The sequence below is a fragment of the Salmo salar genome, chromosome ssa22 (genome assembly GCF_905237065.1).
Source record: "Salmo salar chromosome ssa22, Ssal_v3.1, whole genome shotgun sequence".
Taxonomy (NCBI): domain Eukaryota; kingdom Metazoa; phylum Chordata; class Actinopteri; order Salmoniformes; family Salmonidae; genus Salmo; species Salmo salar.
The window spans coordinates 61,308,733-61,328,313 of NC_059463.1; the positions used below are offsets into that span (position 1 = coordinate 61,308,733).

The 19,581-nt window shown below is 48.1% G+C and overlaps 1 protein-coding gene across 1 annotated transcript in view; it reads left to right on the top strand.

Annotated features, from left to right (window-relative positions):
- The window catches only part of LOC106583824 (dual specificity tyrosine-phosphorylation-regulated kinase 2), a 37,270-nt gene that overhangs the window by 14,701 nt on the left and 2,988 nt on the right, over positions 1 to 19,581 (top strand). The window contains 2 exon segments of the mRNA XM_074112242.1: positions 15,560 to 15,964; positions 18,869 to 19,033. Coding sequence (XP_073968343.1) covers positions 15,560 to 15,964; positions 18,869 to 19,033 — 570 coding nt within the window.

Genomic DNA, 19,581 nt, shown 5'->3' on the forward strand with positions numbered 1-19,581 from the left:
TACCCTGTGTATATAACCTAGTTATCATTGTGTAATTATTATTACGTTTTTTACCTTTTTATTACATCTGTTTTCTTTCTCTCTGTATTGTTGGGAAGGTTCGGAAAGTTAGCCTTTGTCAGTGAGCTCCAAAAGTTTTGGCACAGTGACACCTTTTATGGATGTTTTGGCTCCGTACTCCAGCACTTTGGGATTTGAAACCAAACAATGACTATGAGGTTAAAGTGCAGACTGTCAGCTTTAATTGGAGGGTATTTTCATTCATATCGGGTAAACCGTTGATTTTTGTATTCCAGAACTACTTTTTTTTTTTTAATATGTCGTCATGTAAGAGTCTGTTGACGTCCACGGCATCCTGAAATACAGGTGTGATTTGAAGAAGGAAGCAGGTGTTAAATATGGGGCTTTGCTACACTGAAACCAGCACATTGATTACATCAGTTGGCCTTTTATCAATACAATCTGTTTTTTCTTTTGTCATATTTTGAACCAGAATGACGAACAATAGCCTCTACCCTATTGTTCGTGCAGTGAGAATGATTCACCAGGTTCATTTTAATATTTTCGTCATTTATCTGCAGAAAAGCCCCTACCAGTATACAAATTAGGAAGCCAAATGAACGTCTCTCTTACTGATGCGGCAGACTACTGACGAGTCACTGTCTGGGAAGTCCTGATGGAAACAAACGAGCTCTTTAGTTGTCCTGACGCGATACCATGGACATACTGTATGAATGATTTATGAATGGCAAGGATAGACGACATCAGCTTCATTCAGTCTGTTCCACACCTTTATAAACCTGGTCCAGCTTCATTCAGTCTGTTCCACACCTTTATAATCACCTGGTCCAGCTTCATTCAGTCTGTTCCACACCTTTTATAAACCTGGTCCAGCTTCATTCAGTCTGTTCCACACCTTTTATAAACCTGGTCCAGCTTTATTCGGTCTGTTCCACACCTTTTATAAACCTGGTCCAGCTTCATTCGGTCTGTTCCACACCTTTTATAAACCTGGTCCAGCTTTATTCAGTCTGTTCCACACCTTTTAATCACCTGGTCCAGCTTTATTCAGTCTGTTCCACACCTTTTATAAACCTGGTCCAGCTTTATTCAGTCTGTTCCACACCTTTTATAAACCTGGTCCAGCTTTATTCAGTCTGTTCCACACCTTTTAATCACCTGGTCCAGCTTTATTCAGTCTGTTCCACACCTTTTAATCACCTGGTCCAGCTTTATTCAGTCTGTTCCACACCTTTTATAAACCTGGTCCAGCTTTATTCAGTCTGTTCCACACCTTTTATAAACCTGGTCCAGCTTCATTCAGTCTGTTCCACACCTTTTATAAACCTGGTCCAGCTTCATTCAGTCTGTCAAAGCACGGTAAATAGCCTATACGCTACCACTCGCTGGCTGCATATGAAACACGCAAAATACAAAGACGTTGAAGGATCATCCTGCTCTCTGCCTCTGTGTAAAAACACGTGACTGTAACCACAGTGTACACACACACACTACACACACACACACTACACACACTACACACACTACACACACACACACACACACACTACACACACTACACACACACTACACACACACTACACACACACAACACACACTACACACACACACACACACACACACACACACACCCAGATACCGGACGTGTAGACGTGTTTTCCTGTCATCGTTCACCTTGTGACTGCGCCTTTCCTATCAATTAGATTGATAGAAGATGCACCAAGTTCATTCTAGCGGGAGAAGGCGCCATAGATGATGAGTCTACTAGTAAAAAGCAAGTTGCTAGTGCAGTACCTAATAGGTTATCACTGATCATAATGGTTATTTAGCAAGTTAGCTAGCTATCACATCACTTTTCATGATCCATGAGTTAATACACAGCCTGCAGGGACTCTGTCAACCCTGGGAAAACATGCAAATATAACCTGAATCTAGCTACGATACAGATAACCATCTGGATGATACACACACACACACACACACCCCAACGGCTAGGAGGAACTCCCTCTGGAGGAGGGCAGCTAGACGGGCCACAGTGGGGAGGAACATCCCTCTGGAGGAGGGCAGCTAGACGGGCGACAGTGGGAGAACATCCCTCTGGAGGAGGGCAGCTAGACGGGCCACAGTGGGAGAACATCCCTCTGGAGGAGGGCAGCTAGACGGGCGACAGTGGGAGGAACTCCCTCTGGAGGAGGGCAGCTAGACGGGCGACAGTGGGAGAACATCCCTCTGGAGGAGGGCAGCTAGACGGGCCACAGTGGGAGAACATCCCTCTGGAGGAGGGCAGCTAGACGGGCCACAGTGGGAGAACATCCCTCTGGAGGAGGGCAGCTAGACGGGCGACAGTGGGAGAACATCCCTCTGGAGGAGGGCAGCTAGACGGGCCACAGTGGGAGAACATCCCTCTGGAGGAGGGCAGCTAGACGGGCCACAGTGGGAGAACATCCCTCTGGAGGAGGGCAGCTAGACGGGCGACAGTGGGAGGAACTCCCTCTGGAGGAGGGCAGCTAGACGGGCGACAGTGGGAGAACATCCCTCTGGAGGAGGGCAGCTAGACGGGCCACAGTGGGAGAACATCCGTCTGGAGGAGGTTCAGCTAGACGGGCCACAGTGGGAGGATATCCCTCTGGAGGAGGGCAGCTAGACGGGCCACAGTGGGAGGAGCTCCCTCTGGAGGAGGGCAGCTAGACGGGCCACAGTGGGAGAACATCCCTCTGGAGGAGGGCAGCTAGACGGGCGACAGTGGGAGAACATCCCTCTGGAGGAGGGCAGCTAGACGGGCGACAGTGGGAGAACATCCCTCTGGAGGAGGGCAGCTAGACGGGCGACAGTGGGAGAACATCCCTCTGGAGGAGGGCAGCTAGACGGGCCACAGTGGGAGAACATCCCTCTGGAGGAGGGCAGCTAGACGGGCGACAGTGGGAGAACATCCCTCTGGAGGAGGGCAGCTAGACGGGCGACAGTGGGAGAACATCCCTCTGGAGGAGGGCAGCTAGACGGGAGACAGTGGGAGGATATCCCTCTGGAGGAGGGCAGCTAGACGGGAGACAGTGGGAGAACATCCCTCTGGAGGAGGGCAGCTAGACGGGCCACAGTGGGAGGAACTCCCTCTGGAGGAGGTTCAGCTAGAAGTTTTTTTTTAAGTGAGAGGGCGGGAGACTACACGCGTTCATCAATCACCTCACGACTATGCCCTGTGTCGTACTGCCTATTCACTCCAACCTGCTGCCAGCCATGCTAATGGTAACCCAGATGACAAGAGAGCCACATAAACAAACTTAGAACTTCATAATTATCAGCTAGCTATATGGGAATCGTAATAATCTAGCGAACCAGCAAGTTTAACAGGCAAAAACAACCTACATCTAATGTAATGCAAGGGAGATGACTAGATGGCTAGTCATTATTATAGCCCTATTGACTTACTATGGGGTTGCTATCTACGCACACTACTGTGTGTATTGTAGTCATGAGATGGGACTGGGCAGCATATTTATTTTATTTATTTATTTATTTCACCTTTATTTAACCATGTAGGCAAGTTGAGAACAAGTTCTCATTTACAATTGCGACCTGGCCAAGACAAAGCAAAGCAGTTCGACAACATACAGCAACACAGAGTTACACATGGAGTAAAACAAACATACAGTCAATAATACAGTAGTAAAATAGGTCTATATACAATGTGAGCAAATGATGTGAGATAAGGGAGGTAAAGGCAAAAAGGCCATGGTGGCAAAGTAAATACAATATAGCAAGTAAAACACTGGAATGGTAGATTTGCAGTGGAAGAAAGTGCAAAGTAGAAATAGAAATAATGGGGTGCAAAGGAGCAAAAAATAAATAAATAAATAAATACAGTAGGGGAAGAGGTAGTTGTTTGGGCTAAATTATAGATGGGCTATGTACAGGTGCAGTGATCTGTGAGCTGCTCTGACAGCTGGTGCTTAAAGCTAGTGAGGGAGATAAGTGTTTCCAGTTTCAGAGACTTTTGTAGTTCGTTCCAGTCATTGGCAGCAGAGAACTGGAAGGAGAGACGACCAAAGGAGTAGTTGGCTTTAGGGGTGACCAGAGAGATATACCTGCTGGAGCGCGTGCTACAGGTGGAAGCTGCTATGGTGACCAGCGAGCTGAGATAAGGGGGGACTTTACCTAGCAGGGTCTTGTAGATGACCTGGAGCCAGTGGGTTTGGCGACGAATATGTAGCGAGGGCCAGCCAACGAGAGCATACAGGTCGCAGTGGTGGGTAGTATATGGGGCTTTGGTGACAAAACGGATGGCACTGTGATAGACTGCATCCAATTTATTGAGTAGGGTATTGGAGGCTATTTTGTAAATGACATCGCCGAAGTCAAGGATCGGTAGGATAGTCAGTTTTACGAGGGTATGTTTGGCAGCATGAGTGAAGGATGCTTTGTTGCGAAATAGGAAGCCAATTCTTTGGCAGTTCTATCTTGGTGGAAAATGTTGTAGTTGGGGATGGAAATATCACAATTTTTGGTGGCCTTCCTAAGCCAGGATTCAGACACGGCTAGGACGTCAGGTTTGGCAGAGTGTGCTAAAGCAGTGAATAAAACAAACTTAGGGAGGAGGCTTCTGGGGCTACAGGGCCTGGGTTAACCTCTACATCACCCGAGGAACAGAGGAGGAGTAGGATGAGGGTACGGCTAAAGGCTATAAGAACTGGTCGTCTAGTGCGTTGGGAACAGAGAATAAAAGGAGCAGATTTCTGGGCGTGGTAGAATAGATTCAGGGCATAATATGCAGACAGGGGTATGGTGGGGTGCGGGTACAGTGGAGGTAAGCCCAGGCACTGAGTGATGATAAGAGAGGTTGCATCTCTGGACATGCTGGTTATAATGGGTGAGATCACCACATGTATGGGAGGTAGGACAAAGGAGGTATCTAAGGCATTTACAGTGGGACTAGAGGCTCCGCAGTAAGCTAAAACAATGATAACTATCCTAAACAACAGTATACAAGGCATATTGACATTAGAGAGAGACATAAAGCGAGGCATAAAGCAATCACAGGTGTTTATTGAGAGAGCTAGCTAAGACAACAACGGGTAAGACAACAACAGCTAATCGGCTAAGACAACAACAACAGGTAAAATGGTGATGACTGGACAGAGAGGGTCGATTAACTACACAGGGCCTGAGTTCGCGGCTGGGGCCGACAGATAAACAGAAAATAAACAGAATGGCGTGATTAATGGACAGTCCAGCGGACATCAGCTATGTAGTCAAGTGATCATAGGGTCCAGTGAACAGCAATAGATGGAACAGGGAAGCCGCGGAGTAGTCGCTTCTACGCTAGCACGCGTGCGACACGGCGTTTAAAGTTAGTAGCCCGGGGCTAGTAGAAGCGTCTGCTCCAACGTCCGACGGAGGCCGGTTGGAGGCACAGCAGATGGAGTATTCGTCGGCAGACCAGTCGTGGTGGTGCGGCGGGGCGCCGTGTCGACAAAGGATCCAAGCCAGATGGCGAAAGAGGTAATTGTAGTTGTAGTAATTTAGTTTGCTAGCCGGGAGATGCGCCTGGCTCACAGATCACTGGTGCTAGCTTCGGGGCAGGGGCATTAGCCACTATAGCTACTCGGTAGCAGCGGCGATCCGGTGCCAAGGTCCAGAGTTTACGGGGATCCGGTGGAGTAGTGGGTTCTAGCCGTGTTTAGGTGGAGTCCGGGTGAACAACTGAGTAGGCCGGGAGGTGGGCCTCAGGGATAGCTTCGGTACTGGGTAACTCGGTGGGTGCTAGCTAGCTGTGAAGATCAGGAGTAATGGTCCTGGGATTATGGTAGGAATCCGGCGTTGTAGTGGAGAGACTGTCCGATACTGGTAGGCTGGCGAGTATTATCCAGGCAAAAAAAAGGGCTGGTATCTATGCAGAAGGTAAAGGCCGCTAGCAGTGGCTAACAATGACTAAATAGCTTGTAGTAATATGCAGACAATGTTATGGTAGGATGTGAGTACTGTGGAGGTAAACCTAGGCGTTGAGTGACGATGAGAGAGGTTTCGTCTCTGGAGGCACCAGTTAAGCCAGGTAATGTCTCCGCATGTGTGTTGTGTGGGACGAAAGAGTTAATCTAAGGCATTTTGAGTGGGACTGGAGGCTCAACAGTGAAATAAAACAGTCAAAACTAGCCAAGACAGCAGTTTTGACGTTAGAGAGAGGTATAAAGCAATCACAGGTGTTGATCAGGAGAGCTAAGACAACAACGGGTAATTGGCGATGAATGGGCAGAGCGGGTCAGTTAGGTACATACAGGACCTGAGTTCGAGGCTGGGGGCCGACAGATAAACAAAGTGAGGTACCGTGTTATTGAAACAGTCCAGGGTGCATCAGCTGTGTAGCTGAGTGATCATAGGGTCAGAAGAGCAGCAATAGGTGAGTCAGTGTGCTGTTCGGTGGTCACTACTACGCTAGGCGAGCAGGGGACACGGCGTTCAGAAAAGCTAGCGGGCCGGGGATAGTAGATGGTTCTTCGGCGACATCGTAACAGAATAGCCTGTTGAGACCACATCGGGCGATCACGTCGGCAGACCAGTCGTGATGGATCGGCGGAGCTCCGTGTCGACAATGAAGGGTCCAGGCCAAGTGGCAAAGGAGGTATTGTAGCCCTAGAATTAGCTGGCGTATGGGCCTAGCTCGAGGCTAGCTCAAGGCTAGCTGGTGCTTGCTTCGGGGCAGAGGTGTTAGCTAACAGTAGACACTCGTTTGCAGCTAGCTAGCAGCTAGCTAGGACTAATGATCCGGTGTAATGATCCAGAGCGGCAGGAATCCGGTGAAATGGTAGAGAGAAGCAGTTCGATATACTCTGGGTTGATATCGCGCTGTGCAGACTGGCAGGTGTTGTCCGAGCTGAGGCTGGCTGATGACTGGGGGGCGAGGACTGCTAGCCGTGGCTAACAAAGACTAGTAGCTAGTTAGCTGGCTAGCTCCTGATGGAAGTTCTAGTTAGTTAGCTGGCTAGTTAGCTGGCTAGCTCCTGATGGAAGTTCCCGTTATAAGGAATATAAATAGCAGATCCGTACCTCATTGGGTGAGGCAGGTTGCAGGAAAGTATATTTAGTTCGTAGATAGAAGGAGAGGTTAAGATATATATGAAAAAGACCGGCTATTTACACGGGATAAGACAAAGACAGATACACACGTCCTAATGCAGCTCCATCTTGGATTTTTTTACATAATTTTTTTTGTCCATCACCTAAGCCTCTTTTGATCTAGAAAAAACCCAGGTATTGCCTGCCTCCCATACCCAAACGCACTGTTGGTACGCACACACTGTCACTGTCCTGTCCTAAACCACTGTTACTGAGACCTTTTGTTGCAATACAGGATGACCATTGTACAAAACGATACAAATACATGTCCCTCACCCTCCTTTTCCCCTCTCCCTCCTTTTCCCCTCTCTCTCTCCCTCCTTTTCCCCTCTCCCTCCTTTTCCCCTCTCCCTCCTTTTCCCCTCTCTCTCTCCCTCCTTATCCTCTTAGTCCTTCGTCTCTCTCTCTCCCTCCTTATCCTCTTAGTCCTTCGTCTCTCTCTCTCCCTCCTTATCCTCTTAGTCCTTCGTCTCTCTCTCTCCCTCCTTATCCTCTTAGTCCTTCGTCTCTCTCTCTCCCTCCTTATCCTCTTAGTCCTTCGTCTCTCTCTCTCCCTCCTTATCCTCTTAGTCCTTCGTCTCTCTCTCTCTCCCTCCTTATCCTCTTAGTCCTTCGTCTCTCTCTCTCCCTCCTTATCCTCTTAGTCCTTCGTCTCTCTCTCTCCCTCCTTATCCTCTTAGTCCTTCGTCTCTCTCTCTCCCTCCTTATCCTCTTAGTCCTTCGTCTCTCTCTCTCCCTCCTTATCCTCTTAGTCCTTCATCTCTCTCTCTCTCCCTCCTTATCCTCTTAGACCTTCGTCTCTCTCTCTCCCTCCTTATCCTCTTAGTCCTTCGTCTCTCTCTCTCTCCCTCCTTATCCTCTTAGTCCTTCGTCTCTCTCTCTCTCCCTCCTTATCCTCTTAGTCCTTCGTCTCTCTCTCTCTCCCTCCTTATCCTCTTAGTCCTTCGTCTCTCTCTCTCTCCCTCCTTATCCTCTTAGTCCTTCGTCTCTCTCTCTCCCTCCTTATCCTCTTAGTCCTTCGTCTCTCTCTCTCCCTCCTTATCCTCTTAGTCCTTCGTCTCTCTCTCTCCCTCCTTATCCTCTTAGTCCTTCGTCTCTCTCTCTTCCTCCTTATCCTCTTAGTCCTTCGTCTCTCTCTCTCCCTCCTTATCCTCTTAGTCCTTCGTCTCTCTCTCTCCCTCCTTATCCTCTTAGTCCTTCGTCTCTCTCTCTCCCTCCTTATCCTCTTAGTCCTTCGTCTCTCTCTCTCCCTCCTTATCCTCTTAGTCCGTCTCTCTCTCTCCCTCCTTATCCTCTTAGTCCTTCGTCTCTCTCTCTCCCTCCTTATCCTCTTAGTCCTTCGTCTCTCTCTCTCTCCCTCCTTATCCTCTTAGTCCTTCGTCTCTCTCTCTCCCTCCTTATCCTCTTAGTCCTTCGTCTCTCTCTCTCTCCCTCCTTATCCTCTTAGTCCTTCGTCTCTCTCTCTCTCCCTCCTTATCCTCTTAGTCCTTCGTCTCTCTCTCTCCCTCCTTATCCTCTTAGTCCTTCGTCTCTCTCTCCCTCCTTATCCTCTTAGTCCTTCGTCTCTCTCTCTCTCCCTCCTTATCCTCTTAGTCCTTCGTCTCTCTCTCTCCCTCCTTATCCTCTTAGTCCTTCGTCTCTCTCTCTCTCCCTCCTTATCCTCTTAGTCCTTCATCTCTCTCTCTCCCTCCTTATCCTCTTAGTCCTTCATCTCTCTCTCTCCCTCCTTATTCTCTTAGTCCTTCATCTCTCTCTCTCCCTCCTTATCCTCTTAGTCCTTCGTCTCTCTCTCTCCCTCCTTATCCTCTTAGTCCTTCGTCTCTCTCTCTCTCCCTCCTTATCCTCTTAGTCCTTCGTCTCTCTCTCTCCCTCCTTATCCTCTTAGTCCTTCATCTCTCTCTCTCCCTCCTTATCCTCTTAGTCCTTCGTCTCTCTCTCTCCCTCCTTATCCTCTTAGTCCTTCGTCTCTCTCTCTCCCTCCTTATCCTCTTAGTCCTCGTCTCTCTCTCTCCCTCCTTATCCTCTTAGTCCTTCGTCTCTCTCTCTCTCCCTCCTTATCCTCTTAGTCCTTCGTCTCTCTCTCTCCCTCCTTATCCTCTTAGTCCTTCGTCTCTCTCTCTCCCTCCTTATCCTCTTAGTCCTTCGTCTCTCTCTCTCCCTCCTTATCCTCTTAGTCCTTCGTCTCTCTCTCTCCCTCCTTATCCTCTTAGTCCTTCGTCTCTCTCTCTCCCTCCTTATCCTCTTAGTCCTTCGTCTCTCTCTCTCCCTCCTTATCCTCTTAGTCCTTCGTCTCTCTCTCTCCCTCCTTATCCTCTTAGTCCTTCGTCTCTCTCTCTCCCTCCTTATCCTCTTAGTCCTTCGTCTCTCTCTCTCCCTCCTTATCCTCTTAGTCCTTCGTCTCTCTCTCTCCCTCCTTATCCTCTTAGTCCTTCGTCTCTCTCTCTCCCTCCTTATCCTCTTAGTCCTTCGTCTCCCTCTCCATCATCTTAACCTCTATGGGCTAGGTGGGACGCTAGCGTGCCACCCGTGGTGCACTCCATCAACAGCAGGTGCATTTCAAGAGCGGCAAATTTGAATCCAAATAAATGTCAAAATTCAAATTTTTCAAAAATACAACTATTTTACACCATTTCAAAGATAAACATCTCCTTAATCTAACCACGTTTTACGATTTCAAAAAGGTTTTACGGCGAAAGCATAAATTTAGAGTATGTTAGGACAGTACATTTACAAGAGTTGTGTGTAATGTTTTGTCAAGTCAAAGACAGGGTCACCAAAACCATAAAACCAGCTAAAATGATGCACTAACCTTTTACAATCTCCATCAGATGACACTCCTAGGACATTATGTTAGACAATGCATGCATTTTTAGTTCTATCAAGTTCATATTTATATCCAAAAAACAGCGTTTTACTATGGCATTGATGTTGAGGAAATCGTTTCCCTCCAATAACCGGCAGTCAAGTCAGCGTCACAAATTAAATAATTAAAATTAGAAAACATTGGTAAAATATTATATTGTCATTTAAAGAATTATAGATTTACATCTCTTGAACGCAATCAACTTGCCAGATTTAAAAATAACCTTACTGGGAAATCACACTTTGCAATAATACGCGTTGCGATACAGACTAGACGTCATGTTGGGGAAATCTAAAATCGAAAATACTATGTAAATAATCCATTACCTTTGATTCTCTTCATCAGATGTCACTTCCAGGTATCACAGGTCCATAACGAATGTAGTTTTGTTCAAAAAAGCTCATCATTTATGTCCAAAAATCTCCGTCTTGTTAGCACATGATCTAAGCCAGCCGGACTTCTCGTCATGAACGAGGGGAAAAAATATATTTACGTTCGTTCAAACATGTCAAACGTTGTATAGCATAAATCATTAGGGCCTTTTTTAACCAGAACATGAATAATATTCAAGGTGGACGAATGCATACTCTTTTATAACGTATTGGAACGAGGGTACCCAACATGAACTCGCGCCAGGTGTCTAATGGGACATCATCGTTCCATGGCTCTTGTTCGGTCAGATCTCCCTCCAGAAGACTCAAAACACTTTGTAAAGGCTGGTGACATCTAGTGGAAGCAATAGGAAGTGCCAAAATATTCCTCAGCCCCTGTGTTTTTCAATGGGATAGGTTTAAAGTCAATACAACACATCAGGTATCCACTTCCTGTCAGAAAATGTCTCAGGGTTTTGCCTGCCAAATGAGTTCTGTTATACTCACAGACACCATTCAAACAGTTTTAGAAACTTTAGAGTGTTTTCTATCCATATATAATAAGTATATGCATATTCTAGTTACTGGGTAGGATTAGTAACCAGATTAAATCGGGTACATTTTTTTTATCCAGACGTGCAAATGCTGCCCCCTAGCCCTAACAGGTTAATTTGAACCGTAAGGAGGGATGTGAAGGAGGGATGTGAAGGAGGGATGTGAAGGAGGGATGTGAAGGAGGGATGTGTTAGTGTTGGAACCAGACCCAGTAGGTCCTCTTGAACGATGCTCTCTGATTGGCTTAACTGCCAGAGGGGCTGTTTTACATCCAGACCCATTAGGCAGAGCACACAGCAGGCAGGAAACAAGGTCCGATAGTTTGTAAAGATTTACTAGGCTTGAAAATCTGACCTAACACATTCACCATTACCCCTCTCTTCTCCTCTCTCCCCTTCTCTTCTGACAGGTTATAATCCACGAGCACAGAGAAGTATTCTCTGCTACAACATGGCATACTTACACTCTCTCTCTCTCTCTCTCTCACGCACTCTCAATTCCCATTCCTCTGTTCCTCCCATGCAGACCAGTGTGTTTGTACACTCTTTCTTGTCTTGCACACGAACGAGAAGGTGAGGAACAGAGAAGGACAAGAGAATTAGAGAGAGGGAGGACATCCAATGATCAATGTCTGTCTGTCTGTCTGTCTGTCTGTCTGTCTGTTGGGGGTCTGTCTTTGTCTCTCTGTCTGTGTGTCTGTCTCTTTGTCTCTCTCTCTTTGTCTCTCTCTTTGTCTCTCTCTTTGTCTGTCTCTCTCTTTGTCTGTGTCTCTCTGTCTGTGTCTCTCTGTCTGTGTCTCTCTGTCTGTGTGTCTGTCTCTCTGTCTCTCTGTCTGTGTGTTCAGCTGATCTAGGAGGAATGCCTGCTGCTGCACACCCACAGCTATTCAGGGATCACACACACCACACACACACACACACACACACACACACACACACACACACACACACACACACACACACACACACACACACACGCGCACGCACTAACGCCTGCCACACACACACGCCTGCCACACACACGCCTGCCACACACACACACGCCTGCCCCCCACACACACGCCTGCCCCCACACACACACACACACACACACACACACACACACACACACACACACGCCTGCCCCACACTCTCACTTCTCAGCTGGGGGGAAGGATTGCGTATTTCAGGAGTGTGTTTCCACCTCATAACAAATGTTCCCTCTAAGCTGCGCCCCTCCCCCTGTCCCTCTAAGCTGTGCCCCTCCCCCTGTCCCTCTAAGCTGTGCCCCTCCCCCTGTCCCTCTAAGCTGTGCCCCTCCCCTGTCCCTCTAAGCTGTGCCCCTCCCCTGTCCCTCTAAGCTGTGCCCCTCCCCTGTCCCTCTAAGCTGTGCCCCTCCCCCTGTCCCTCTAAGCTGTGCCCCCCTGTCCCTCTAAGCTGTGCCCCTCCCCTGTCCCTCTAAGCTGTGCCCCTCCCCTGTCCCTCTAAGCTGTGCCCCTCCCCCCTGTCCCTCTAAGCTGCGCCCCTCCCCCTGTCCCTCTAAGCTGCGCCCCTCCCCCTCCCTCTAAGCTGCGCCCCTCCCCTGTCCCTCTAAGCTGCGCCCCTCCCCCTGTCCCTCTAAGCTGCGCCCCTCCCCTGTCCCCCTCTAAGCTGCGCCCCTCCCCTGTCCCTCTAAGCTGTGCCCCTCCCCTCTAAGCTGTGCCCCCTCCCCTGTCCCTCTAAGCTGCGCCCTCCCCTCCTCCCTCTAAGCTGTGCCCCTCCCCTGTCCCCTCTAAGCTGTGCCCCTCCCCCTGTCCCTCTAAGCTGTGCCCTCCCCCTGTCCCTCTAAGCTGTGCCCCTCCCCTGTCCCTCTAAGCTGCGCCCCCCCCCTGTCCCTCTAAGCTGCGCCCCTCCCCTGTCCCTCTAAGCTGTGCCCCTCCCCTGTCCTCTAAGCTGTGCCCCTCCCCTGTCCCTCTAAGCTGTGCCCCTCCCCTGTCCCTCTAAGCTGTGCCCCTCCCCCTGTCCCTCTAAGCTGCCCCTCCCCTGTCCCTCTAAGCTGTGCCCTCCCCCTGTCCCTCTAAGCTGCGCCCCTCCCCTGTCCCTCTAAGCTGTGCTTAGACGACATCATGGTAGAAACACAACATGGTAGAAACACAACATGGTAGCAGCACAATATGACAACAACATGGTAGCAACACAACATGGTAGCAACACAACATGGTAGCAATACAACATGACAACAGCATGGTAGCAACACAACATGGTAGCAACACAACATGGTAGAAACACAGCATGGTAGAAACACAGCATGACAACAGCATGGCAGCAACACAACATGACAACAACATGGTAACAACACAGCATGGTAGCAACACAGCATGGTAGCAAGACAGCATGACAACAACATGGTAGCAACACAGCATGGTAGCAGCACAACATTTACATTTAAGACATTTAGCAGACGCTCTTATCCAGAGCGACTTACAAATTGGCGACTTACATGGTAGCAGCACACACAGGGTACAAACATTATTGGGCACAGACAACAGCACAGAGGGCAAGAAGGTAGAGACAATAAGACATCACGCAAAGCAGCTACAACTGTCAGTAAGAGTGTCCATGATTGAGTCTTTGAATGAAGAGATGGCGATAAAACTGTCCAGTTTGAGTGTTTGTTGCAGCTCGTTCCAGTCGCCAGCTGCATCGAACTGAAAAGAGGAGCGACCCAGGGATGTGTGTGCTTTGGGGACCTTTAACAGAATGTGACTGGCAGAACGGGTGTTGTATGTGGAGGATGAGGGCTGCAGTAGATATCTCAGATAGGGGGGAGTGAACGGGTGCTGTATGTGGAGGATGAGGGCTGCAGTAGATATCTCAGATAGGGGGGAGTGAACGGGTGTTGTATGTGGAGGATGAGGGCTGCAGTAGATATCTCAGATAGGGGGGGAGTGAACGGGTGTTGTATGTGGAGGATGAGGGCTGCAGTAGATATCTCAGATAGGGGGGGAGTGAACGGGTGTTGTATGTGGAGGATGAGGGCTGCTGCAGTAGATATCTCAGATAGGGGGGGAGTGAACGGGTGTTGTATGTGGAGGATGAGGGCTGCAGTAGATATCTCAGATAGGGGGGAGTGAACGGGTGTTGTATGTGGAGGATGAGGGCTGCAGTAGATATCTCAGATAGGGGGGAGTGAGGCCTAAGAGGGTTTTATAAATAAGCATCAACCAGTGGGTCTTGCGACGGGTATACAGAGATGACCAGTTTACAGAGGAGTATAGAGTGCAGTGATGTGTCCCGATCCTGGTTCAGAGTTCTGAACCATTTGGAATTTATGGTGGGACTTTGAGTTGATGAGGGAGAGGAATGAGTGGCAGTAGTCAAGACTGGAGGAGATGAATGCAGGTATGAGGGTTTCAGCAGCAGGACTGGAGATGAATGCAGGTATGAGGGTTTCAACAGCAGGACTGGAGATGAATGCAGGTATGAGGGTTTCAGCAGCAGGACGGGAGATGAATGAGGGTTTCAGCAGCAGGACGGGAGATGAATGCAGGTATGAGGGTTTCAGCAGCAGGACGGGAGATGAATGCAGGTATGAGGGTTTCAGCAGCAGGACGGGAGATGAATGCAGGTATGAGGGTTTCAACAGCAGGACTGGAGATGAATGCAGGTATGAGGGTTTCAGCAGCAGGACGGGAGATGAATGCAGGTATGAGGGTTTCAACAGCAGGACTGGAGATGAATGCAGGTATGAGGGTTTCAGCAGCAGGACGGGAGATGAATGAGGGTTTCAGCAGCAGGACGGGAGATGAATGCAGGTATGAATGTTTCAGCAGCAGGACGGGAGATGAATGCAGGTATGAGGGTTTCAGCAGCAGGACGGGAGATGAATGCAGGTATGAGGGTTTCAGCAGCAGGACGGGAGAGGGAGTACTTGGCTTTGACCATGTTCGTCCAGTGGTGTGCAGATAACTTTCTTGAAATAAACATTAAGAATACAAAAGAGATGGAAATTGATTTGAGATGGAACACAACTCCACTACCCCCTACAAAGATCAATGGGGACCAGTCCATAAAGTGACCACATAGAAGTACCTGGGGGTCCCGTGTGGCTCAGTTGGTAGAGCATGGTGTTTGCAACGCCAGGGTTGTGGGTTCGATTAACCACTACAATGCAGTCCTCAATTAATGAATTCAACACCTGTTTTGAGCCAGCTACAGCTCTGTTTTGAGCCAGCTACAGCTCTGTTTTGAGCCAGCTACAGCTCTGTTTTGAGCCAGCTACAGATCTGTTTTGAGCCAGCTACAGCTCTGTTTTGAGCCAGCTACAGATCTGTTTTGAGCCAGCTACAGCTCTGTTTTGAGCCAGCTACAGCTCTATTTTGAGCCAGCTACAACTCTGTTGTGAGCCAACTACAGCTCTGTTTTGAGCCAGCTACAGATCTGTTTTGAGCCAGCTACAGATCTGTTTTGAGCCAGCTACAGGTCTGTTTTGAGACAGCTACAGGTCTGTTTTGAGCCAGCTACAGCTCTATTTTGAGCCAGCTACAGCATTGATGAGTCTTTCTTTGCTGCACCTGACCCTGTTACCGGACAACATCGTCTGGCAGGAATTAGTTCCTATTCCACTGGTTCTCTCCCCACTTCCCCCCCTCTCTCTAACTCTGTCTCTCTTCTCCCTCCCCCAGGTGAATAAGCCAGGTGTGATGCGGGACCAGATCAGTGTTAGCGGGGCTCAGTTGAAGGTCAAGTACCCGTACGAAGACTCCACCTACAACCGCAAGGTCAATGCTGTTACCGCGACAACGCACAACGGCAACAGCGCCGCCGGACAGATCACCGGTAAACCAGCATCGGTGCCTGGACAGTCTAAAGAGCGCTCCGCTGGACAGATCACCGGTAAACCAGCATCGGTGCTTGGACTGTCTAAAGAACGCAGCGCAGACAGTACGGGATCCAGTAAGGGGTCGTCAGAGAGCACCGGACCCTGGGGGGGCAAACTGGTGGGGCCCCTGACTCCTGAACAGGCCCTCAGACAGTACCGCTCACAACTTACTATCCCGGAACAGAGTGAGATACACTCCTACCCAGAGGTACACACACACACACAGTGGGACTCACACACGCTGGGGCACACATTTACACCAGGCCTCTACAGTGTGACCATTGTACTCTGAAAGTATTCAGACTCCTTCCCTTTTCCCACATTTTGTTACATTACAGCCTAAACTGGATTAAATGAAACATTTTCCTCATCAATCTACATACAATACCCCTTAATGACAAAGCGAAAACAGGTTTTTAGAAATGTTTGCAAATGTATTAAATAAAAAAAATGTTTAGCTTATTTACGTAAGTATTCAGACCCTTTGCTATGAGACTCGAAGTTGAGCTCAGGAGTGTCCTGTTTCCATTGATCATACTTGATATGTTTCTACAACTTGATTGGTTGGACATGATTTGGAAAGGCACACACCTGTCTATATAAGGTCCCACAGTTGTCAGTGCATATCAGAGCAAAAAACCAAGCCATGAGGTCGAAGGAAATGCCCTTAGAGCTCCGAGACAGGATTGTGTCGAGGCACAGATCTGGGGAAGGGTACCAAAACGTTTCTGCAGCATTGAAGGTCCCCAAGAACACAGTGGCCTCCATCATTCTAAAATGGAAGAAGTTTGGAACCACCAAGACTCTTCCTAGAGCTGGCCGCCCGGCCAAACTGAGCAATCAGGGGGAGAAGGGCCTTGGTCAGGGAGGTGAACAAGAACTCGATGGTCACTCAGACAGAGCTCCAGAGTTCCTCTGTGGAGATGGAAGAACCTTCCAAAAGGACAACCATCTCTGTAGCACTCCACCAATCAGGCCTTTATGGTAGAGTGGCCAGACGGAAGCCACTCCTCAGTAAAAGGCACATGACAGCCCACTGAGTTTGCCAAAAGGCACCTAAAGGACTCAGACCATGAGAAACAAGATTCTCTGGCCTGATGAAACCAAGATTGAACTCTTTGGCCTGAATGCCAAGTGTCACGTCTGGAGGAAACCTGGCACCATCCCTACGGTGAAGCATGGTGGTGGCAGCATTATGCTGTGGGGATGTTTTTTTAGCGGCAGGGACTGAGAGACTAGTCAGGATCGAGGGAAAGATGAACGGAGCAAAGTACAGAGAGATCCTTGATGAAAACCTGCTCCAGAGCACTCAGGACCGCAGACTGGGGCGAAGGTTCACCTTCCAACAGGACAACGGCACACAGCTAAGACAACGCAGGAGTGGCTTCAGGACAAGTCTCTGAATGTCCTTGAGTGGCCCAGCCAGAACCCAGACTTGAACCTGATCAAACATCTCTGGAGAGACCTGATAATAGCTGTGCAGCAACGCTCCCCATCCAACCTGACAGAGCTTGAGAGGATCTGCAGAGAAGAATGGGAGAAACTCCCCAAATACAGGTGTGCACAAGCATATAGCTTCATACCCAAGAAGACTCGAGGCTGTCATCACTGCCAAAGATGCTTCAACAAAGTACCGAGTAAAAAGGTCTGAATATTTATGTAAATGTGACATTTCAGTTTTTAATTTGAATGTCTTTGCATCTTTACTACCATTTTAAAATGTCTTGTTACCTGAAATATTTTTCATTGTGGTCCTAAGTTTCTAAACTTAGACGCCAGCATGCTCCCTGTAAATTTTCAGCGTAGAGACCTGCACTAGTGGTTCACGTCAGCTGTTTGTTCGTCCTGATTTTAAAAACCCATCCGCAACAGTCGACTATGATAATGTGAAAATCGGAGACCCGTAACCCGACCCTGAAAATGCATTGAAGGCTTCAGTCAGAATTTTGACAGGGGGTTTTTTGCCTGATTTTTAGATACAGTATGTGGAACCCTGCTTGTCGAACATCTCATTCCAAAACCATTTGCATTAATATGAAAGTTTGCTGCTATAACAGCCCTCCACTCTTCTGGGAAGGCTTTCCACTAGATGTTGGAACATTGGCTGCGGGGACTTGCTTCCCATTCAGCCACGAGATCATTCGTGAAGTCTGGCACTGATGTTGGGCGATTAGGGCCTGGCTCGCAGTCGGCGTTCCAATTCATCCCAAAGGTGTTCGATGGGGTTGAGGTCAGGGCTCTGTGCAGGTCAGTCAAGTTCTTCCAAATCAATCTCGACAAACCATTTCTGTATGGACCACGCTTTGTGCACGGGAGCATTGTCATGCTGAAACAGGAAAGGGCCTTCCCCAAATTGTTGCCACAAAGTTGGAAGCAAAGAATCGTCTAGAATGTCATTGTATGCTGTAGCGTTAAGATTTCCCTTCACTGGAACTAAGGGTCCTAGCCCGAACCATGAAAAACAACCCCAGAGCATTATTCCTCCTCCACCAAACTTTACAGTTCAAAAACATTTTTGGGGTCACATACACATTTAGCAGATGTTATTACGGGTGTAGTGAAATGCTTCTAGCTCCAACAATGCCGTAATGTCTAACAAGTCATATCTTAACTATTTCACAGAAATACACGCATCTAAAGTGAAGGAATGGAATTAAGAATATATAATTATATGGATGAGCAAAGTCAGACTAAGATACAATAGACTAAGATACAGTAGAATAGAATATAATACAGTATATACATATGAGATGGGTAATGCAAGATATGTGAACATTATTAAAGTGACTAGTGTTACATTATTAAAGTGGCCAGTGATTGTGGCCAGACTGACCCCTAAATGAGTTATGCAGACCTCACTACCCTCTGGAGAGCCTTACGGTTGTGGGCGGAGCAGTTGCCGTACCAGGCGGTGATACAGCCCGACAGGATGCTCACGATTGTGCATCTGTTAAAGTTTTAGGTGCCAAGCAACATTTCTTCAGCCTCCTGAGACATGCATGCATGCATGCGCACACACACACTCAGACACACACACACACACAAAAATGTGTTTTGTTACATTAAAACAATTCCGTGATTCATTTGTTAATAATTATTATGGTTCCACCAGGTGTATTTCCTGGGTCCCAACGCTAAGAAGCGTCCTGCGGTTGCTGGGGGCAACAACAATGGGGGTTTTGATGACGAGCAGGGTGGGTACATCCATGTACCCCACGATCACCTGGCCTTCAGATACGAGTTCCTCAAAGTCATCGGCAAGGGCAGCTTCGGACAGGTAACACTTTAACCTCTGACCCCTGGACCCGGTTAATTTCCCCCTCATCTTTTCTCTTATAGTTTCCTTAACTTTAAGTTAGTTGCACAAAACATTTTAAGGCAAATTTCCCCCTTTTAAATTAAGTGAAACGTTTAAAATGTTGTATTATTTAACCTTTATTTAACTAGGCAAGTCAGTTAAGATCAAATTATTTACAATGACGGCCTACCAAAAAGGCAAAAGGCCCATGAGGTCCCTTAATGTCTTCATTCAGTATGGATATCAATGTGAACTGCATTTGTGGAGGTGAATGTTGCTTTCATCTGCTCAGGTTACAAAAGGAAAATATCAACCAGCTAGCTACTTAGCTAAACAATGAAAGGTGCACTATCAATGCTGGCTAGTTAGCTATAGCTACTCTGTGAGCTAGCTGGCTAGTTAGCTATAGCTACTCTGTGAGCTAGCTGGCTAGTTAGCTATAGCTACTCTGTGAGCTAGCTGGCTAGTTAGCTATAGCTACTCTGTGAGCTAGCTGGCTAGTTAGCTATAGCTACTCTGTGAGCTAG